We start from the raw sequence: 24,287 nt of genomic DNA, 5'->3' as shown, positions 1-24,287 counted from the left end.
GCACCCCTACCCTTCCACATCATGTCCCAGACTAAACAACTCCAGTGCCAGACAACAGTAGTGGATCTGAAATGTAGTGGTGAGTGCATCAGCTGAGATGCCAGGCAGGACAATGGATAGACGCTGAAGGCAACCAGCGATTGCATGGGGAAAGAGGGGTCAGGTTGGTCTGCTTGCAGGTCAGTTGGAGATCCCAGAAAAGGAAGCCCGTTTGGTTTCTCCATAAGGCCACATTGTTGTACAGACTAGAGAGGCCAGGGCAGATGAGCGGGCCTTCACGCGATTCCTGGGATTCCGGTTCTGCACATTCTCCCAGTCAGGTGGTTGGAGAAAGGAATCACTCCCACCCTGTCCGTTTCCTTGACTGTGGTTAGTGGCAACAAAGCTGAGATCTACATTTGTCTCCACAGACGAGGTCGTCATTCACAACCATGAATCCAGACGCCATTCTTAGCCCCCCCAGGCCTGTATGTCCCCGGCTGTCATGATGAGACCAAACGACGAGACACAGCCTGCCGGCACATGAAATGGGGACTGGCTACTGCACTACATACAATATAGAAACCCCACACTTAGCCCAGTCTTCAAAGCCCAATTCCGTTGATATCACTATACAAGTGTATACATGTAATTACAGCTGACAGTGAGGTTAGTTCTCCATTGACACGATTTCCTATTGAGTTGAGATATACATCCACAGCATGATGAGAATCCACAGGCAAAGTTGTGGAGTGAAATGTCAGGTAGGACGAAAAATCAGATCAACCTTTAGTTACAATATAGATCTATTTTTAAAATGTACAAGTACTTTATTTCCTTCTTTAAGTTCTTTTGGTGTGTGGGGGAGGAGAGGAGGGGAGTTGGCTTATTCTGAAGCAGTACTTCATATTTTTCTGCATACAACCATTTTTATTTCTTTGTGAAATCTAGGGTAAAAATTCCCCCCCAAAAAACAAATTATTCCCAAATCCAGTGGTTGTGTTCTTCCATTGAAGTGTTATGGGGTGTTTCTGGAGGGCTGGTTGGGTCAGCCTCCAGAGATTAGGTCAGAAGAAGGGATCTAGGAGGGGTGTGGTAAAACTGAGAAGGGGTTGACGGGTGGGGGGCAGCAAGGTTCAAAAGCTGTCCACCCAGGTACCCATCACTCGCTCTGCCAGTGTGCGGTTAACTGATACCAGCTGGATGGAAATGGAGAAAAAGATAGATACATCATATTAGTGTAAAATAACAATTGATACCAAGTAGTTTGCCAGCAATCAGAATGTTTAGGTGAAAATGTCTTGCATTTTTAAATACAGAAGTTAATGAACCATACACCACAATGAAAGAATATCCACTTCACCAAATGGAAATGCTTACAATTACACTGAAATATTTCAAATACTTTGTCGAAACTTCCCAAAAAAGTAAACGTACCTCTTCTCCAACCATGTTCCACATCTGGACTAATGGGAGACCAGTGTTGTTGTCGTAGTTTGTGACCTGGAAGAAAGGAAACAGCCAGGTTAGCAACCAATTACCTTCAGTGGAGCGTACAGTACAGTAGAGTAGAGTAGAGTATAGTACATTACAATACAGTACATTACAATACAACAGTACAACAGTACAGTACATTACAATACAACAGTACAACAGTACAGTACAACAGTACAGTACAACAGTACAGTACAGTACAACAGTACAGTACAACAGTACAGTACTACAGTAGTACAGTACTACAGTAGTACAGTACTACAGTAGTACAGTACTACAGTAGTACAGTACTACAGTAGTACAGTACTACAGTAGTACAGTACTACAGTAGTACACTACAGTAGTACACTACAGTAGTACAGTACAGTACAGTAGTACAGTAGTACAGTACAGTACAGTACAGTAGTACAGTACAGTACAGTAGTACAGTACAGTACAGTACAGTAGTACAGTACAGTACAGTACAGTACAGTAGTACAGTACAGTACAGTACAGTACTACAGTACAGTACTACAGTACAGTAGTACAGTACAGTAGTACAGTACAGTAGTACAGTACAGTAGTACAGTACAGTAGTACAGTACAGTACATTACAGTACAGTACATTACAGTAGTACAGTACATTACAGTAGTACAGTACATTACAGTAGAGTACAGTAGAGTACAGTAGAGTACAGTACAGTACAGTACAGTAGAGTACAGTAGATTACAGTAGAGTACATTACAGTAGAGTACAGTACAGTACATTACAGTAGTACAGTACATTACAGTAGTACAGTACATTACAGTAGAGTACAGTACAGTAGTACAGTCCATTACAGTAGTACAGTCCATTACAGTAGTACAGTCCATTACAGTAGAGTAGAGTACATTACAGTAGAGTACAGTACAGTACAGTACATTACAGTAAAGTACAGCAGAGTATAGTGCAGTACAGTAGAGTGCAGTATAGGACACTGTCTTCCAGTTAGCTGCCTGGTGCTAGATGCTGTATTTTTGGTACCTGTGCAAGCAGTGCTACCCCTCTCGTCATCTCCTCCAGTGCAGAGGAGGCCTCGGTTGAAAAGCTCTTCTCTCCTGTGGATGGATGCATTTACTAACTTGTTAAGATAAATGACAACAGCAGATTTGACGACCTTCCACAGGCAGGCTGACTTTGGAACAGTTTGACATTCAATTGGGAAAGTTTCTTGATTTTGGAAAGTGTCCTTGAGAATAAGACATCTATCGCAAGTAAACTGTACCATGTCCTTTTATTTAGCTATTTGATGTTACCTGGAAGGGGGGGCGATGTTGTCCAGTAATACTTCTGCACCTTGGAACGGTAATGTTACGAAGTCTGACCTGAAAATACAGATTTTAAATAAGAGCATTCAATCAGTGTGCAGAAAGACCCACCATCCCTTCTTACATAACATTCCGTTCTGTCTAAATATGACAAAACTATTTGACCAGAGGGGGGCACAATTTCCAAACAAAAATGGTTGAATGAATACTTCATTTTTTTATTTGACTTATTTAACTAGGCAAGTCAGAACCTCTTCCTTCTACCCCCTAATTTTTCAAACATTCTGTTAAAAATCGCGCAACATTTCAGCGCCCTGCTACTGATGCCAGGGGCGGCAGCGTAGCCTAGTGGTTAGAGCGTTGGACTAGTAACCTGAAGGTTGCGAGTTCAAACCCCCCGAGCTGACAAGGTACAACATTCCGTTCTGTCGTTCTGCCCCTGAACAGACACTCAGACGTTTATAAAACTGGTTAAATCACGGCTGTGACTATACCAGAACGTGAGTTTCACCGAATTAGCGCAGGAAAACCTGATCACTGAAAATGGAAATAAATATCCTTGCGCTACTTCCAAGAATTGTTCAAAGTGAACCGAATTACATGAGACCGAGGTTTCAGCGCCTACAGCTTCCACACGTTGTCTATAGTCTTGTCATTTGATTCAGCTTTGATTCTTGGTCTAACCGGTTCAAGGGAACTCCTTCCCTCCGGTCTCCGGCCATGTTTTTTCCAGACGACACCTATAGAATTTACATCGCCTCCTGATGAATTTTATCGCTTATTAACGTGTACTAATACCTAAAGTTGCATTACAAAAGTATTTCGAAGTGTTTTGTGAAAGTTTATCGTCGACTTTTTGAATTTTAAAAAATGACGTTACGTTATGAAACGCTATTTTTTTCCGTTTATCACACAGTCTACATAGAACAATATCTAGGCTATATATGGACCGATTTAATCGGAAAAAAGACCCAATAGTGATTATGGGACATCTAGGAGTGCCAACAAAGAAGATGGTCAAAGGTAATGAATGTTTTATATTTTATTGTGCGGTTTGTGTAGCACCGAATATGCTAATTATTTTGTTTACGTCCCCTGCGGGTCTTTTGGGGTGTTACATGCTATCAGATAATAGCTTCTCATGCTTTCGCTGAAAAGCATTTTAAAAATCTGACTTGTTGCCTGGATTCACAACGAGTGTAGCTTTAATTCAATACCCTGCATGTGTATTTTAATGAACGTTTGAGTTTTAACTAATACTATTAGCATTTAGCATAGCGCATTTGCATTTCCAGAGCTCTAGATGGGACGCCTGCGTGCCAGGTAGGAGCAAGAGGTTAATAACACATTCTTACTTACAATGACGGGCTACTATACCTAGCAGGACTGGTGTCTATTTTACCTAAACAAGTCAACTTAAGAAAGAAATGAAGGAAAATTAAATGAAAACAGCTTTGAAAGTATGGAAAGATTCCAGTTCTTCTGAATTCCAGTTCTGACAACTTTCTCTGAATAGACATGAGTTGGAAAGAAATTGCCCGAAACTCTGAAAATGTGCATCAACTAGCCATGCTTTTTCATCCTTCAGAGTCTGAGGGGGGGTCCACCTTATTTGCCGTAGTGTGTCAATCTTCACTCTGTCATAGCCACCATAGTCCACATATCGGATCTCAACCTCGCTGGTCTCTTGATAGAAGGAGATGACCTGGGCTCTCCACCAGGCTCCCTCTACCGCCGGCGCCGCACAGATCACCCCCACTGAGACAGAGAGAGGGTAAGCATAGAGTCTGGATTACACACACACAACTGGTTCAAAACACACCCATGTCCCTCCTAGGGGGGGGGGGGGGTCTTACCTTCAGCAGGTGAGGGCAGGGTGGGTGTGTCTGGCTGGGAGTAACACAGAAACATCTGCTGGTCCAGGCTGCGCAGGGCGTGGTACGTAGGGTGTGTGTGCTGCTGGACAAAGAGGTGACCAGCCGATACAATGTTCACTACGATCACCTCCACGGTTACACCGCTGGGGAGCAGGAGCTGAGAGAAGAAACATAGTTAACAACTGTCAAATGAGAAGCCATAAGGGCAAACATCTCATTCTTTAAGTTAATCCACTTTCTTTCAAATCAATTAGCAGCACCTTAACTGTCGTGCAAATAAAGCATGTTTGAACAGATTTGAGAGACAGACAGAAAGAGAAGGGAACCCTGCACAACCCTCCAGGCTCTCTAGGTACCATGCTTACCCAGGAGGTCATGGGCAGCGAGGGCAGCGTGAGCGGCAGAGGTGGGGGGGCATAGAGGTTTGTCAGGTTCAAATCCTTAAACTTCTTCCCAATCAGGGACAAGGCTTTGTCCACCTGCTGCTGGGAGCCTAGTAGGAAAACACATTAAAACAGCAGAATTCTACTACCAGTAGACCATCTACAGCACTCATGTGCTCCTGACGGTTGAGGACTACCCCACTCACCCTCTATGTGGCAGATTTGAAACTCTTGAGTGTAAGGCAGGGTGGAGATATAGATCTTTGCACCAGAGCTTTGCTTCAGGAAGCTCACGTATCGCCCCTGTTTCCCAATTAACCGACCCACCAGATGCTGAGAGAGGGAGAGAACAGAAACGGAAGAAGACATTACAAGGAGATATTGGGTTAGAATGAATGTGATAAGAGACTCATTTCTAAGGAACTAGTGGATTTTCCTCTGAATACTAGTCAAGTCTCTGGGTGTGGTTGTTGGGATGGAGCAGGCTCACCTTTGGCACCTCAATCTCCCAAACGATAAGTTCAGAGCCCAGAGCCATGGCAGGGCTGCCACTACTGTCCCTAGCCCCCATGGTGCAGCCACTATCCACCGAGTCCATACTGTTCACATCCGAGCCTGAACACATCCAGACACACACAGTCCTGAGTCAGACAGTTCTTTTACCAACTCACAATTACACATCCAAACATGACTGGAGTCTAACCTAAACATGTACCCTCACACACACACAACTGGATAAATAAACATTTTTTAAAAACTAAATAAAGACAGACATGTGCACATTTACACACACAACTCAAAGTTTAAGACACATACACCAGATCACCCACACACAAGTCATTGAGCTGTTAATCAAACAAATGACACGCAGGGCATAAGGCCACTAACCCAACATTAATCCAAAGTCCACCAACACGTGCACACCACTATGGCTCTTACCAGCAATATCTGATCACAGTGCTGCTCTGACAGAACAAAAACACCTTCACTGGACTGTTCTGAGTCTTCACCTTCCGTGTGACCACTAACCTTTTCAGGAACACCCAGCAGGCTTTGGGTGTGGTTCTTCCCGTTGGTGACATCACAACTTGCCCCCTAAGCAAAAAGTACAGCACCCCAAACACAGCGAGAGTCCCTATAGCCTCAGGGTGGCACCTAGTAGAAACACAGCTCGAGTCCCTATAGCCTCAGGGTGGCATCTAGTAGAAAACAGCTAGAGTCCCTATAGCCTCAGGGTGGCATCTAGTAGAAACAAAGCTAGAGTCCCTATAGCCTCAGGGTGGCATCTAGTAGAAACACAGCTAGAGTCCCTATAGCCTCAGGGTGGCATCTAGTAGAAACACAGCTAGAGTCCCTAAAGCCTCAGGGTGGCATCTAGTAGAAACACAGCTAGAGTCCCTATAGCCTCAGGGTGGCATCTAGTAGAAACACAGCTAGAGTCCCTATAGCCTCAGGGTGGCATCTAGTAGAAACACAGCTAGAGTCCCTATAGCCTCAGGGAGGCATCTAGTAGAAACACAGCTAGAGTCCCTATAGCCTCAGGGTGGCATCTAGTAGAAACACAGCTAGAGTCCCTATAGCCTCAGGGTGGCATCTAGTAGAAACACAGCTAGAGTCCCTAAAGCCTCAGGGTGGCATCTAGTAGAAACACAGCTAGAGTCCCTATAGCCTCAGGGAGGCATCTAGTAGAAACACAGCTAGAGTCCCTATAGCCTCAGGGAGGCATCTAGTAGAAACACAGCTAGAGTCCCTATAGCCTCAGGGAGGCATCTAGTAGAAACACAGCTAGAGTCCCTATAGCCTCAGGGTGGCATCTAGTAGAAACACAGCTAGAGTCCCTATAGCCTCAGGGTGGCATCTAGTAGAAACACAGCTAGAGTCCCTAAAGCCTCAGGGTGGCACCTAGTAGAAACACAGCTCGAGTCCCTATAGCCTCAGGGTGGCATCTAGTAGAAACACAGCTCGAGTCCCTATAGCCTCAGGGTGGCATCTAGTAGAAACACAGCTAGAGTCCCTATAGCCTCAGGGTGGCACCTAGTAGAAACACAGCTAGAGTCCCTATAGCCTCAGGGTGGCACCTAGTAGAAACACAGCTAGAGTCCCTATAGCCTCAGGGTGGCACCTAGTAGAAACACAGCTAGAGTCCCTATAGCCTCAGGGTGGCACCTAGTAGAAACACAGCTAGAGTCCCTATAGCCTCAGGGTGATATCTAGTAGAAACACAGCGAGAGTCCCTATAGCCTCAGGGTGGCATCTTGTAGAAACACAGCTAGAGTCCCTATAGCCTCAGGGTGGTATCTAGTAGAAACACAGCTAGAGTCCTTATAGCCTCAGGGTGGCATCTTGTAGAAACACAGCTAGAGTCCCTATAGCCTCAGGGTGGCATCTAGTAGAAACACAGCGAGAGTCCCTATAGCCTCAGGGTGGCACCTAGTAGAAACACAGCTAGAGTCCCTATAGCCTCAGGGAGGCATCTAGTAGAAACACAGCGAGAGTCCCTATAGCCTCAGGGTGGCATCTAGTAGAAAGACAGCTAGAGTCCCTATAGCCTCAGGGTGGCACCTAGTAGAAACACAGCTAGAGTCCCTATAGCCTCAGGGTGGTAAGTATTAAAACAGCATCTAAGGACTAACTTCAACCTACACTATGAAAGGTAACTAGCTACCACACTGTTCTGTATTAGCCACCATCAACAGCAAAGAACATTAAGTAAAGTACAGTAAAGAATACCATCACCTCAACTGTATTCTTTTTTTTGCTGGTGGCAGACTAGCTAGTAGTCACAACATGATTCTGCAAGCATTTCTTAGATGGGCAACTTGTTTTGGCCCACTTCAGACATTTACTCTTACAGCTACTATTTGGTGATCTCATTAGTTAGAATTGGAAAGGTACAGCACAGAAGCAGAGACCATTAAACTCCTGACCCCCAATTCACACACACTTGTCTACTTCTGAATAGAGTTATTTTCCCAGATCTAAGACCAAAGCCGGTGACTTTCCAAATGATAGTCCAACCAATCAAACATTCCCCTCAGCCATGTGTAGATCTGTGCTGCTATGAGCCCGACTCCACTACATGGTGTGGTCTGTAATCTTACCTCCAGACTGATCGGTCTCAGTCTCACTCATCCCGTGAGAACCATTCCTCAGGGCCATGCCGTTGAGCCTCTTCATTTCGCCAACAGCCCCCAGCACATGGCCTGGTAGGCCTGCCATCACTTGTTCCGTGGTCACTACCTCTTCTGGGACCTGGCGCAGACCACCCTCCCCCTCGGACATCCCTGACACCTGGATCAGATCCTCCTGGCTCTCCCTGCTCTGCTGGTCCTCAATGCTGACCCCATCCTCAGAGTGGCACGTACTGCAGGCTGAGTCCTCGGCCACCATCACCCCTTCATTTCCCTTCAGTTTGTCCAGGTTGACAGGTACGCTGCTGGCCTCACGCCTCCCCTCCTGCGAGGATGCTGCTGCTGCCCCCCAGGGGTTATTCAGTGCGTTTGCGGTCCCCATTGGCTCCCATGCCGGGGCGGGCGGGCAACCGTTGGGCATCCCTTCTTTCTGCTGCGCTCTCCACTCCATCTCAGCGTGGCTTATTGGGGAAGACCCTTCCTGTATGTTCCTTGTGAGTGGCTCTTGCTCAGAGCATGGCCTCCCATTGGCCAGCGGGGTGCTTCTGCAGCAGGGCTCGGCAGCGGATTGGCCGAGCCAGGTCTCTGGACAGGAGGCAACACTGAGGACCTCCTGGGTGGCTGCCCAGATGACCTCAGTGATCAAACCTGCTGCCAGGTCCTCCAGCTCCTCGCTGCTGCAGGGGGCCCCATTCTCCTGCTGGTGGCCTTGGGCCGGGACGGCCGAAATACTAGTCACAACAGCATGGTTGGAGCCCTGCGAAGATGTGGGGGTCTCTGGGAAAAGAAGCTCATGTGTGACTACTTTCAGGGCCTGGGCCGGTGTCTCAGCTGGGATGAAGGACGAGGAGAGCAGCTCATCTTTGGTACTGCTGGAGGGGACCAGGAGGGCATCTTTGGCCACCAGCTCCACTTGTAGGTTCTGGTTGAAGCCCACTGCTGCCTCATGTGCTGCTGCCACCTCCCCCTCTGGCTCAGGCCTCTCTGCATTCATCAGGTCTGCTGCTGTGGAGGAACTAGTCGTGGCGTGGGCCATCTGGGAGAGAACAAGTGCCTCTGATGCTGTGGCGATGGCCTCCTTCACTGAAGCAGGGACCTGCTCAGTAACCATTGATTTCACCGGCTTTGTAACATAGGCAATGGCGACTGCCGGTCTCTGCCCAGTGGCCCCGTGTTCTCCGTGGAGAGCCCAACTCTCCTTCCTGGTCTGTGTTTGTAAGGGTGAGGCTGCAGGAGAAGAACTGCTCCTGGGTGTCTGTTGGCACCTATCTACACCAGGGTCTGTGACTGCGTTGGCTCTGTCTGGGTGGTGGGAGGCCCTCTCTGTAGGTGAACAGGATGTACTCTGTACCTCTACTGCCTGGGCCTTAATGGTCGGGATGTGAATTTGTGCTACGACCTCCTGTTCTGTTGACCTTTGCTCTTCGGCCTTGGATGGTCTGACTCTGCTGCTGGCTGTTCTCTCTCTGCAGCTGCTGCTGCTGGTTGTGGGGGTAGTGTCTGTGGCGCAGAGGGACACTGTCCCTTTCTCTACCAGGCCGTTGCTGCCATCACTGGGGGCTGGGGACGCCAGCAAGCCCATGGCCGCTGCCCCCTCCTCACTGTCATGGTTGGTGATTTGCTCTTTCTTGCGTGAGATGTACCACCACCAGCCTATAAGCGCCAGCACTCCAGGCAGTGTGTACGGGACAATAGACCGGAACCTCAGTGGCATCTCCTCAGGACCCTAGCAGCTACACCTGTAGAGCAAGAGGGAGAAAGAGAGCGAGAAAGGCTAAGGTCAGCTTATTGGAGGGGGATCTGTGAGTCTTTTAGTTTCACTCATTTGGAGTGCAGGATTATAGTGTCAAACAAGATAAAGTTTAGACAGTGGTTAACATTTTGAATAGCCTAAGTGTCTCATTTGACACTCACCCCAAAAAATGGCATAATACACCTGGGTAATATAGTGTAAAGACCATAGCAGGTATTCTATAGTGTGTGTGTAATCACGCTCACAGAAACTAGAAGGGTGTGTGAGCAGCAAATAGATTCTAAATGCATCAGCCCTGTTCACACAGCTGACAATAAGCACGGCACTGGGAGAACAACATGTGATGGTCAAAAGGAAACTGTCCTATGGTAGCTTGGCCAAAAAGACTTACAAGAAATGCTTTAAAAACTATCATGGCAGTTTACAGGTGGGAGCAGAGCTTCAAAGAAACTACTGAAATGAAACCTGATAAGGCGTTACTCCTGTGAATAGGCCTAGACTAACAAATGACCTACAGTAAAGTAGTGAAATCATTCCTGCAAATTATTTTCCTCATGCCACACAACTTGAATTGATGAACTGCACAATGCTTTGGAATACATAAAAAAAACACTGAAGACATAGCACTTTTGTCAACAGCTCCCGGTGAAGAAAGACACAGCGGCCCGAACCTAACATACATGTATGCCTATAAAAGCCCCAGACTAGACATAGAAAACCATGGTGTGACCTATTGCCTCATTGAGAAATGTTCAAAGACAGAAATTCCCATTACCGTGGCTTAGAAGTAATATTTGTTTCTACTTGTGAACCAAAACAAGCTGCAACACAAAGATCTAGTTTCTATCAGGAGGAGCGGTTGTGCCACCACCAGGGCTAATGTTTAACCTCCCTGTACCTACTGAGCATGCCCAGCTGCTCCACTGCTGATTGGTCAAAGCACTCCATATCAAAAAAAATAAGTCTGTGCATGCCTTTCCTTAACAGACCGAGAGCAGGTCCAGCCTGTAGAAGGAAGGAACCCCCCCCCCCCCTTCTTCTTTCCCAAGCCTACTAGGGTGTGTGGCAGCTGGGCTTCCACTGCCCCATAGCAAGCACCAATACACACACACACAAGCCAGGTCTGATCACCATGAACATGGACTTTGAACTGTGTTCTGCGCGTTCCAGGCCACTGTAAAGCTGGAATTGACAGAGTCAGTCTGCACTGTACAGGTGGACAGCCAGGGCCATGATAGCATGTCTGAATGTGAGCTGTCTGTGAGGAGGCTCTAGTCACTGGGATTTTAACAATAGTTCAGTTTCTTCATACCCCAAAACTGAGGCACACAGAACTTTCACGTATTTCACCTGATGGAGGAACCTGTAAGAGGCTTGTTGGTGAATGACATAGGATTATAGGTGAATGGTAGGCTGCCCTAAAAATGACTCAGGTAAAGATGTTGATGTGCAGGGGAAAAAACAGGTGGCCTTCAAATGCCTCCAGAGAAACCAAGATCAGGGTTGTTTTCAGTGGGGCAGAGAGATCAAAAATGTGGGTTTCTTATACATGGTCACCAATACTACGTTTACACAAAGAGCCCAATTTTGAGAATTTTCCCATGAATTGGTCATTTAACCAATCACTTCAGATATTTCTCAGAGCTGATCTGATTGATCAAAAGAACTTGTAGAGAAAAAAAAGGGCTGCCTGTGTCAACCCATTTCAAAACCTGTTCTCCCTTTGTCATGACCCAGTAACTTCTCTATCAAAACAGAGCCTCGGTGTCATGTTCCATAGTGAATGACAAGGTGCTTAGACCTGGTTAGCAAATTATACATCCCTTGCTGTCCAATTCAATATTCTCCGTAGGCAAATTATATAGATTGTGTAGCTTCTATCATTAGCATACACTGAGTATACAAAACATTAAGAACACCTGATCTTTCCATGACAGACTGACCAGGTGAAAGCTATGATCTATTATTAATGTCACACTCACATTAGTGTAGATGAAGGGGAGGAGACAAGTTAAATAAGGATCTTTAGGCCTGGATTGTGTGTGATCTATTCAGAGGTGAATGGGCAAGACTAAATATTAAAGTACCTTTAAACAGGGTATTGTTGTAGGTGCCAGGCTGCACCTACAACTGCAAATCACAAATGCATGCAACTGTTTTTAGTCTATTGTAATAAAGGCTTTACTTATATTATTTTTAAGCAAATTAATGGGTGTGGTATATGGCTAATATACCACAGCTAAGGGCTGTTCTTATGCACAAAGCAACACCGAGTGCCTTTATACAGCCCTTAGCCGTAGTATATTGGCCAAATACCAATAGCATTCAGGGCTCGAACCACCCAGTTTATAATTTCCGTTAGAACATACTCTCTTGTACACTTATTTAATGTTGTTTACACTGTTCCAAATGGTCAGAATTCATTAATATAATCTAACAGCATCTGTTTGGCACAAAATACTCAAGCAACGTTAGCTCCTATACCCTCCATTTTCTTGATAGCCACAACCACAGTACCAGTCAAAAGTTTGGACACAACTACTCATTTAAAGTATTTTTACTATTTTCTACATTGTAGAATACACACACAATACTATAAAAATACAACATACCATGTTGGATTAAACAACGTGCTGGAACTTCTCACTTTATATGCTGTACTCAAGGCTGGTTCATCATAGATTCCTCTCATTCTGCAGACTAGTTTCACATGACAGACCCTGTGTGAAAGTCCATGACACCTTGCTAGCTTTTTTGTTTGTTAAAGATGCACTCCAGGCTCCTTTTCACCTAATTGAATCACCCGATTTACACAACAAAAGTCACTTTGTAATAGTCCAAGTATTCATGACATGGCACAAGATGGGGGTGGGCCTTTGTTCTTTATTTATATATTTTTATTTATTTAACTAGGCAAGTCAGCTAAGAACAAATTCTTATTTACAATGACTGCCTATGAACAGTGGGTTAACTGCCTTGAACGACATTTTTACCTTGTCAGCTCCAGGACTTGATCTAGCAACCACTAGGCTACCTAGTGGTCTATTGATCCTCTAGTTTTCCCTCAAGCAAAGGGGAGGACATTGACAGAGTGCACTCTTCAGACCAACTTCTTGAAGTTTGCAGTTTTGCGCAAAACATATTTTGGGTACGATTACGTGTGTGTACTTATTTATACTTGGGATATTGTTTTTCAACAGGAAAAGTTCTGGACTGCAAAACCCACCCCTGAAAATCCAGTGTCATAAGTTGTACTGACATTCACCTTTGACAAGGTTAAAACAGCCAACTAAACAAAGTTACTCCAGTACCTCAAAAGAATTTGATTAGTGTTTCGCTCTGTCTACACCCACACACAGCATGCATATGCATGCCTAGCAGGCCTGACTGTAGACTCGAAAGAATCAAGATGAGATATGTACGACCTTGGAGGTAGACGAGGGAAGGGTCACTCGGCATTTGCTTTACACTTCACAAACCATTCAATGCACTGAGCACGAGCAGTTTATTACACAGCGATACTGCACTTGGAATACGAGGCAACCTTGCAAAGCATACCCACGATAATAATGCTTCTCCCCCAGTCGAGAGATTTCTGGTCCGCAGTTGTAGGCTATACTACGATAATTATTCCCATAGCAGTACTCTAAAAAGCGGGAACAATAGTTCATTATAGGTCCTATAATAATAATTTTGTGATACCGAATATTTAAATTGCAGTTTCATTGCAAGCCGACAGCGTCCCATAAAACCGGACCTCTGAATTAAAGTGTCAGGCTACAATTGCCTAGACGCTGCTATGGGGCTTCAGAAATAGCCTATACATCGCTACTTAATAACCTACAGCAAGGCTATAGCTACACATTGTCATTCCAAAGCAGACTGACAAATGACGCTGTTAAATGTAGGCTAACTGGCAAAGTTTCGAGGCTCCCAGTGCTTGAGCAATAGCCGCATAATGTCTGGGCAAGGTAACTTGCTAGCTATGACCTACACATTGAGTGTAATAAAAACATGGTAGGCCGCAGCACTTGATGATTTACAATGTAACGTTATCAAGTTAGCCCTACACTATTGTAACAAACACTGATGAACCCGTTAAAAACCCATGGACCACGAGTTCAAAATCTAAACATTATTACATTCATGATTTAACCAAACATATATAAGAGATCTTGGTGAAACAGTGCATTTACGTGCCTAATTCATTAAGCCACCATTAGAATACGGTTAGCCATCTTCGTTGAGTCTGAACTATGACTGACACTCCATTCACAGTGTTTATGCTAGGCATGCGACAAACGATTCCGCTGCGAAATGTAGGGGCAATATCATTTCAATTGTGTCCTGGCAGAGAATCAAAACAGTAGTTCGTGACCAAACGTCGCATATATCTTGCATTATGATCTTGTGGTCGCCATGTAGGCTAGCCTGGAAATGCTAGGCTAACTCTGCATCGTGGGCCCCGAAACATTCACGTTAGCTTGCTAACTGGGCATGATGGATAGCCACCTTGTTTGCTAGCAATTCACATGATCCGTCCAAGCAAACTCATTAACAACAAAATCGTGACTACAGACCACAAAATTAACATAACATGTACATTTTGAGACAGTTGTCATTTTAGAACGCAGAATAAACTACACATTTCGATGTCTGCGTGAACTACACACTCAATGACATGGGCTGCTGATGACTATAGTGGCAGAATATTTATAACCAATTTAATAAGACGACTGTTCCATTTCTTGGAATAGAACACTTAGTAGCGCAACATTGTAGCCAACCGGCTAAACAACTCGATATATTTAGAATGTAGTTAGACAGACTACATATCAATCTGACATTTGTGGGCCCATGGCTGTCAATTTTACACTAACACTTTTGGATTATACTTACAGTATTTAAACGTCCACCGTGCCGCCTCAGTGAATTTAATGATCGTGATATGTTACGTTTTCCGGGCCTGACTCAATCCCAACGTGTACCCCTACTGTATCTGTCTCTCTTTCTCTATCCTCCCCACGTGTTGACCGTCCAAGCACTCGACTCTAAAAACAGACCTAACAGCTGATCAAACCTCGCGATAATGGTGCAGAAGAGAGACGACAATAGCGAAGGTAGTCTCGCGGAGTTCAGACAGATACTGTCACGTTTGATTGTAATTAAGGACACAATTATCTCCCAGTAGTCCTTTAACTAAATAATGTAATTTGATATGAAACTGATGTCATTGCAGTACATTGTCTCATTGGACACATTGAGAGAAGTCCAGTGGAGGCTGCTGAGAGGACGGCACATAATGTCTGGAAAGGAAACAATGGAATGGCATCAAATACGAATCCATTAAATTCCGCTACAGCCAGTACCAATAACCCGTCCTTCCCAAATAGGACGCCGCCAACATGTGGGTTTATCTCAATTAGCACTCTCCTTGCGTCCTCTCTCCTCTCCACCTTCTCAAAAACCCAATGGATGAGAAAGTCAGAAGTCCCTCCCCTCTGACCTTTCCTCCAATGGGGTTTGAAGAAGAGCGGGGGCGCGAGGAGATGCAATTGAGACTTTCCCATAGGACTAGGTTGTGCTCTGCATTGTAGATTTTTTTTCATGAACACTTCCACTACCAATAACTTCAGATGGCGTTAACAAATCATGGCTTTTAAGTGGAGCGCAAAACTTTTATTAACAATGGAATAATTACATGTATGTGTTATACACATTATACAGTAAATTACTGCTTTACAAAAAAAGAAATTATACAATATTATCCCAAGTATTTACAGTATAGTAAATATACCATTTTCAAATTGTACAAAAAATGTGAATATACCACTTAAAGAAAAACATTCCGAACAGCACTCCAGTGACAAAATATTTTGCACCTCAAATAAAAAATGTTACATTTTATGATATTCAACTTCACAAAACTCTTGCTTGCGGGACCACCCATACGTAGAATGTATGCACACATGACTGTAAGTCGCTTTGGATAAAAGCGTCTGCTAAATGGCATATATTATTATTATTAATCAGAATAGTGCATGCCAACCACTCATTTGAGAGTCTATGGTTACTCACAATATATATCCTTGTCATCCCAATGGACACCAAAAGCCATTCTAGATCCTGAAGAAAACTATGGAAAACTGACATGTTGTGACGATTACTCTGTTGATTAATTCATCCAAGCTGTTTTCCCTGACTGTTGTCTAATCTTATTTGTCACATGGATTCAAAAACAATATTTATTCATTTATTTGGTTTCCTTGTTATCCAATTGTGTAAATTGCATTTGGTACCCTTCTTAAGTTCTGATATACAGTACCAGTTTGGACACACCTACTGATACCAGGGTTTTATTTAGTTGGACTATTTTCTATATTGTACAATAATAGTGTAGACATCACAACTATGAAATAACACATATGGAATCATGTAGTAGCCAAAAATAAGTGTTAAACAAATTCAAATCTATTTAAAATGTGAGATTCTTCAAAGTAGCCATCCTTTGCCTTGACAGCTTTGCTCTCTCTCTCACACACACACACACACACACACACACACACACACACACACACACACACACACACACACACACACACACACACACACACACACACACACACACACACACACACACACACACACACACACACACACACACACACACAAAAGTAATCATGGTTCATTAAGAGCGACATTTCTAAAACATGTTTTGAATGAATGGATATCCTCATTATCCTTTCACATAGTGCAAGCTAGTATTTGGTGCAGTGTCCCTGGATCTGACGCAAGGGCATCTGGGATTGAGGTCCTGTCCCAATGACTGTTCATTAACAGCCGTTCCCAACCCTTCCATGTCTGCAGATACAAAGGGTCAGGAATCTAGATGGGTATACACGGTGTAATGGTAGAGCTTCCACCATATAGCCTTACTGATATGCACAAATGAAAAGGTTATAATCAAGATGAAGGGTGTGGATGACTCTGGTACTTTAGAGGAACAACGACTTTCAGACAAAGTAATGGCTGCCCTCATTTCCCCTCACAACTTTTCATTTGGCCATAGGAGAGAACTCATAGGTAGAATTCATTCAACCTCATTCAACCAGAGAGAAGAGACACCTCTGTGTATGTGAATAGGAAATCAGGAAAACGTATTGGAATCTTATCAAACCAGAACTTCAATGCAATCAACTCTGTACCACACAATCTTAAGACAGGTGGTAGACTTACACAGTGATCAACAGCAATATTTTGATATACAGTTGAAGTCAGAAGTTTACATACACTTAGGATGGAGTCATTAAAACTTGTTTTTCAACCACTCCACAAATTTCTTGTTAACAAACTATAGTTTTGGCAAGTCAGTTACGACATATACTTTCTGCATGACAAGTCATTTTTCCATCAATTGTTTACAAACAGATTATTTCACTGTATCACAATTCCAGTGGGTCAGAAGTGTACATACACTAAGTTGACTGTGCCTTTGTGAAAATTCCAGAAAATTATGTCATGGCTTTAGAAGCTTATGATAGGCTAATTGACATCATTTGAGTCAATTGGAGGTGTACCTGTAGATGTATTTCAAGGCCCACCTTCAAACTCAGTGCCTCTTTGCTTGACATCATGGGATAATCAAAAGAAATCTGCCAAGACCTCAGAATTTTTTTTTGCAGACCACAAGTCTGGTTCATCCTTGGGAGCAATTTCCACAACGCCTGAAGATACCACGTTCATCTGTACAAACAATAGTACGCAAGTACTAGGACCGTGCCCCAGGACTACCTGACATGATGGCTCCTTGCTGTCCCCAGTCCACCTGACTGTGCTGCTGCTCCAGTTTCAACTGTTCTGCCTTATTATTATTTGACCATGCTGGTCATTTATGAACATTTGAACATCTTGGTCATGTTCTGTTATAATCTCTACCCGGCACAGCCAGAAGAGGACTGGCCACCCCACATAGCCCGGTTCCTCTCTAGGTTTCTTCCTAGGTTTTGGCCTTTCTAGGGAGTTTTTCCTAGCCACCGTGCTTTTACACCTGCATTGTTTGCTGTTTGGGGTTTTAGGCGGGGTTTCTGTACAGCACTTTGAGATATCAGCTGATGTACGAAGGGCTATATAAATAAATTTGATTTGATTTTGAAGTATAAACAACATGGGACCACGCAGCCGTCATACCGCTCAGGAAGGAAACGCCTTCGGTCTCCAAGAGATGAACGTACTTTGGTGCGAAAAGTGCAAATCAATCCCAGAACAACAGCAAAGGACCTTGGGAAGATGCTGGAGGAAACACTTACAAAATAATCTATATCCACAGTAAAACGAGTCCTATATCGACATAACCTGAAAGGCCACTCAGCAAGGAAGAAGCCACTGCTCCAAAACCGCCATAAAAAAGCCAAACTACGGTTTGCAACTGCACATGGGGACAAAGATCGTACTTTTTGGAGAAATGTCCTCTGGTCTGATGAAACAAAAATAGAACTGTTTGGCCATAATGACCATCGTTATGTTTGGAGGAAAAAAGGGGGATGCTTGCAAGCTGAAGAACACCATCCCAACCGTGAAGCAGGGGGGGTGGCAGCATCATGTTGTGGGGGTGCTTTTCTGCAGGAGTGTCTGGTGCACTTCACAAAATAGATGGCATCACAAGGATGGAAAATTAGGTGGATATATTGAAGCAACATCTCAAGACATCAGTCAGGAAGTTAAAGCTTGGTTGCAAATGGGTCCTTCAAATGGACAATGACTCCAAGCATACTTCCAAAGTTGTGGCAAAATGGCTTAAGGACAACAAAGTCAAGGTATTGGAGTGGCCATCACAAAGCCCTGACCTCAATCCTGTAGAAAATAAGTAGGCAGAACTGAAAAAGCGCATGCGAGCAAAGAGGCTTACAAACCTGACTCAGTTACACCAGCTGTCAGGAGGAACAGGCCAAAATTCACCCAACTTATTGAGGGAAGCTTGTGGAAGGCTACCTGAAACGTTTGACCCAAGTTTAACAATTTAAAGGCAATGCTACCAAATACGAATTGAGTGTATATAAACTTCTGATCCACTGGGAATGCGATGAAAGAAATCACTCTATACTATTATTCTGACATTTCACATTCTTAAAATAAAAGTGGTGATCCTAACTGACCTAAGACAGGGAATGTTTACTAGGATTAAATGTATTTGGCTAAGGTGTATGTAAACTTCCAACTTCAACTGTATATTAAGTCAATTTAAGTATTCAAGTAGTTGCTAATACTGATGGGGTTTGGCATATTACTTAATTTTCCTAGTCACGGTCAGAACTGTAAACCAATCCAAATGAAATATAGCGAAAAAAAATGATACAAATCAATAAAATAAAGCCCTTTAAATATTTACAAGTTTATACAGTATCTTGAAATTCATATTCTTGCATGGCAAATGTTTAAAAAAGAATAGCTTCAATATTTAGTGAGGACTATCTGTACAGGTTAAATACTTTCAGGCTGCAGGGTATTATTGGTGATAGCATACTTGATAATCATGACATAGTTAACGCACCTCTACATTCACCTAGAGTCAACATAATAGTCTCTATATAATTAGTACCTGTTCTTTTCCAGACCAATTATACATATATATATATTATACAAACATAAACGTATCGGAAAACCCTGACAAAGGCACACCATGGATAAAACAACCCAATTATTATTATTATTATTATTGAGTATATCCTTTCTATACATAAATATGTACACAACTGGGAAGAATCGAAATGACAATGTGCGTCCAAATCCAGGTTAAGACTGTGGTGTGAAGGTTTTGCTGACGACATTTGGTCAACCCGGCATAGATGGAGGTGGCGACTGGCTGCTGCAGCCTTGCTGTGAGGTGGTGGTGTGAGGCAGTAGTGGGGTTGGTTTGGAGTAGACTGTTGGGTTGGAGCTGAGGCAAGAGCCTGTCTTTCAGTATACAGGTTCAATATCCCTCTGTTTTTTCAATGTCATAATGGTCCAACACAGACGCCAACATTGATTCGCCCACTCATCTTCCTATGTCACATAATGCAGCAGTCACCAAACATCAAGTTGTCCAGTTCTTACACTGAATAAGTTGTGTGTATGTATGTATGTATGTATGTATGTATGTATGTATGTATGTATGTATGTATGTATGTATGTATGTATGTATGTATGTATGTATGTATGTATGTATGTATGTATGTATGTATGTATGTATGTATGTATGTATGTATGTATGTATGTATGTATGTATGTATGTATGTACAGTGGGGCAACAAAGTATTTAGTCAGCCACCAATTGTGCAAGTTCTCCCACTTAAAAAGATGAGAGAGGCCTATAATTTTCATCATAGGTACACTTCAACTATGACAGACGAAATGAGAAAAAAAAATTCCTGAAAATCACATTGCAGGATTTTTTATGAATTTATTTGCAAATTATGGTGGAAAATAAGTATTTGGTCAATAACAAAAGTTTCTCAATACTTTGTTATGTACCCTTTGTTGGCAATGACAAGAGTTCAAACGTTTTCTGTAAGTCTTCACAAGGTTTTCACACACTGTTGCTGGTATTTTGGCCCATTCCTCCATGCAGATCTTCTCTAGAGCAGTGATGTTTTGGGGCTGTTGCTCGGCAACACAGACTTTCAACTCCCTCCAAAGATTTTCTATGGGGTTGAGATCTGGAGACTGGCTAGGCCACTCCAGGACCTTGAAATGCTTCTTACGAAGCCACTCCTTCGTTGCCCAGGCGGTGTGTCTGGAATCATTGTCATGCTGAAAGACCCAGCCACATTTCATCTTCAATGCCCTTGCTGATGGAAGGAGGTTTTCACTCAAAATATCACGATACATGGCCCCATTCATTCTTTCCTTTACACAGATCAGTCGTCCTGGTCCCTTTGCAGAAAAACAGCCCCAAAACATGATGTTTCCACCCCCATGCTTCACAGTAGGTATGGTGTTTTTTGGATGCAACTCAGCATTCTGAGTTTTTACCAAAAAGTTATATTTTGGTTTCATTTGACCATATGACATTCTCCCAATCTTCGTCTGGATCATCCAAATGCTCTCAAGGAAACTTCAGACGGGCCTGGACATGTACTGGCTTAAGCAGGGGGACACGTCTGGCACTGCAGGATTTGAGTCCCTGGCGGCGTAGTGTGTTACTGATGGTAGGCTTTGTTACTTTGGTCCCAGCTCTCTGCAGGTCATTCACTAGGTGGGGGCGGCAGGGTAGCCTACCTAGTGGTTAGAGTGTTGGACTAGTAACCGGAAGGTTGCAAGTTCAAACCCCCGAGCTGACAAGGTACAAATCTGTCGTTCTGCCCCTGAACAGGCAGTTAACCCACTGTTCCTAGGCCGTCATTGTAAATAAGAATTTGTTCTTAACTGACTTGCCTAGTTAAATAAAGGTTTAAAAAAAGGTCCCCCCTTGTGGTTCTGGGATTTTTGCTCACTGTTCTTGTGATCATTTTGAGCCCACGGGGTGAGATCTTGCGTGAAATGTCTTCCATTTCCTAATAATTGCTCCCACAGTTGATTTCTTCAAACCAAGCTGCTTACCTATTGCAGATTCAGTCTTCCCAGCCTGGTGCAGGTCTACAATTTTGTTTGTGGTGTCCTTTGACAGCTCCTTGGTCTTGGCCATAGTGGAGTTTGGAGTGTGACTGTTTGAGGTTGTGGACAGGTGTCTTTTCTACTGACAACAAGTTCAAACAGGTGCCATTAAAACAGGTAATGAGTGGAGGACAGAGGAGCCTCTTAAAGAAGAAGTTACAGGTCTGTGAGAGACAGAAATCTTGCTTGTTTGTAGGTGACCAAATACTTATTTTCCACCATAATTTGCAAATAAATTCATTCATTTTGTCTGTCACCATGACAGTTTCAGTCCTTTTAATAAAGAAAAACTAAATTGAAAAAATCTTGGCCCAACTTTCTGTACGCAAGTAACTTCACCCATCCAAACCTCTCATGTTGCAATGCTCCAGATGCCTGACAACCAAAGGAACACAGAGACAAAGCCAGCTACATCCCCAAAACAACACTGATCCTCAGGTTGATCCACCGTCCATCATGAAAACAACGAAACAAAAAGGGTAAAAAGAGGAGTGCAGGAAGATGTGTGGCATGGTGGGCCAGAAGGCCTTTGAATGGCTTTTACTCTCTCCATCGCTCTTTTTCTCATACTATCTTCTTAATGCTAGGCCTTTTGAAGCTGCCTGAGCTGCGCTGTTTCTGCACCTGACTGGCAGAGCCATGGCGGATCCGTCCACTGGTGGAGAGAGCTGCGCTGGGGGAGAGCTTCACATTCTCCTTATCCACGACTGGACAGAGGGAAGAAGAGAACAGAAAGGGAAGATGAGAAGAGAAGGGAGAGAGTCATTTTCAGTCACTCAGATTCAATACCACTGTTGAAGAACAGATGGCGCTGTGGCATAGCTTTGGTATAAAACTAAAGACATATTCTCACCTTGAATGAATTCAACATCTCCATCTTCCTCTACATTGTCAGATAGAGAGCACAAGTTACCCTCTAATAAAGTATTTTATTGTTGAATGGTAATTCTGCCCCCAGACCTTTATTCCTTTCTTACAATCACACCAGCACAAACAACAAGATCACCCTTTGCTTGGCAGTGGGTGGCAGATTTTAAGATGCTATTCTGGCACTGGGTACAGTTAGGGGATTTCTCACACTCACTTTTCACATTAGATTAGTCATTTTGGTGTTTTTTTACTCAGGGGGATGAGGTTAATTGACCTTGTTTGACTTCTGGGGTCACAAGGTCAAAGAGGAAGAGTACCTGGGAGGAGGTGTGGCGCAAAAACGTCTGACTTAGAGCAAGGCAGAGAGGCTTCACAGAGAGAGAAGGACAGAAACAAGAAAGAATGACCACAGCAACTGAGGAGATGAGAAACACATTAAACAAGGGTAACAGAACAAAAACAGGGAGAGAATGAAAGTCAAATAACACTGAATGAAAATAGAAAGCAAGATGGATCTTTAGCATTGACGTGAAGAAACGCAAAGACAATACCTGGAGGTGTTTTAAATGTCATGAATAACTGTATGAAAGTCTACTAAGAATGAAATGTATATTTTCTGTGAGAAGGCTAACAATATATTATAACTACTTCAGCAATATAGCACTGATACATAGAAATAATACAATCCATTTATTCTACAGGTAATAACAAAAACACTGGTATTAGCTTGGTGATTCTAAAAGCTAGCAGCTAGCATAGTGAGAACAACAGACAGAAATGGACACGTGATGCGAGTCACCACAGTTTGCAAACTGGGGCTAGCGTTAGCGACTCCAGAGAGGCTCCATGGTTGTAATTTGTACCAGATGTTTTTGTTGGGATGGGAGAGTTGGGGACCGTCTATAGACTACACCACAGCGAGTAGAGCATGATGGGGAGGTTACACACAGACTAGACCCAGAGAGAGAGGGAGGGGATTAGCATGACAGACAGTCGACACATGCAACATAAAAAATGAAATATCTGAAATGTTTGATGGTGCTAACTAAGTACCCTTGCATATTTCAAACACACTACATTCCAGCATTTGTCCAAGTAATTATGTTGTTTTTGGCAATAATTAAAATCTTGCAGTGCTTTTCTGACATCTTGCAACATTTGATATCTTTAGTGCACAGCAGTAGCAGAATCATCACAATATTGTCAGAAGAGATACCAGTTTCAAATGTAGAGAAAGCTAGCGGAAGACCTAGAAATAACCCACAGCAACAGCACCCACAGACACTTTGCCTCGAGATACTCTACAGAACACCTTACATTGGTAGGACTCAGCAAGCATCATAAGTAGGATGTTAGTGGTGTATTTGTGTGTCGGCCTCTATGTATAAATGGTGTGTGCGTGTGCTCTAGGGGCACTGGTCTGCTGTTGAGCCTGTGTTACTCCCAGGGTGGATCAGTAAAGATTGTGTTCACGCATGTATACTATGCTAACCTGGAGAGTGCTGCGAGGTGGCCAAGGAGGTCATGGAGTTGGAGAGGTTGAGGTTAGCGGTGATGCTGAGCTGGCTCTGGGTGACGGGGGGGTATGGGGAGGTGGGGGTACGGAGCTGCTCCTCGCTTCTCTCCTCCTCTGTACCTGGCAGGTAGCGGTCAATCAAGGCCTCCAGGAACTTCACAATCAGCTCAGCGTAGTCTGGGATTTGAGTTTGCTGATGGTTTGACATGAGATGGGGGGGGATAGAGGAAGAGGTGGAAAGGGATCGAGAAAGAAAAGGAGAGAAAGTCAGGTAGGGGGTGGGAATGGAAGAGAGAAAAAAGGAAAAGAAAGAAAGAGTGAGAGTGAGGCGAACACGGGCCAAGAAATCACAGTCTAACAGTCCAA

At 43.7% G+C, this 24,287-nt stretch overlaps 2 protein-coding genes across 6 annotated transcripts in view; both read right to left on the bottom strand.

Moving 5' to 3' along the window:
• Nucleotides 1–328: 328 nt before the first annotated feature.
• Nucleotides 329–15,254, bottom strand: LOC124005073 (A-kinase anchor protein 1, mitochondrial-like). The gene is given in 12 exon segments (XM_046313989.1): nt 329–1,178; nt 1,417–1,482; nt 2,477–2,550; nt 2,749–2,758; nt 2,760–2,817; nt 4,368–4,518; nt 4,617–4,794; nt 5,003–5,130; nt 5,227–5,353; nt 5,511–5,635; nt 8,122–9,890; nt 14,804–15,254. Coding segments are annotated over 11 exon segments (2,724 nt in total). The 5' UTR covers nt 9,866–9,890; nt 14,804–15,254; the 3' UTR covers nt 329–1,115.
• Nucleotides 15,255–21,700: 6,446 nt separating this feature from the next.
• Nucleotides 21,701–24,287, bottom strand: part of nf1a (neurofibromin 1a) — a 117,021-nt gene continuing 114,434 nt past the window's right edge. For 2 of the 5 annotated variants that reach the window (XM_046313983.1, XM_046313985.1), the window contains 3 exons: nt 23,898–24,114; nt 22,389–22,418; nt 21,701–22,242 (listed from right to left, as the gene is read on the bottom strand). In XM_046313983.1, the coding sequence (XP_046169939.1) occupies nt 22,100–22,242; nt 22,389–22,418; nt 23,898–24,114 (390 nt within the window). In that variant the 3' untranslated portion in view covers nt 21,701–22,099. Of the gene's footprint in view, nt 22,243–22,388; nt 23,357–23,897; nt 24,115–24,287 lie in introns of all 5 variants that reach the window. The other 3 variants (XM_046313984.1, XM_046313987.1, XR_006833559.1) reach the window with 2 other exon arrangements.

The sequence above is a fragment of the Oncorhynchus gorbuscha genome, linkage group LG19, assembly GCF_021184085.1.
Source record: "Oncorhynchus gorbuscha isolate QuinsamMale2020 ecotype Even-year linkage group LG19, OgorEven_v1.0, whole genome shotgun sequence".
NCBI lineage: Eukaryota > Metazoa > Chordata > Actinopteri > Salmoniformes > Salmonidae > Oncorhynchus > Oncorhynchus gorbuscha.
The sequence above is the reverse complement of the archived record's forward strand: the minus strand, read 5'-3'. Positions and strand labels throughout refer to the sequence as shown.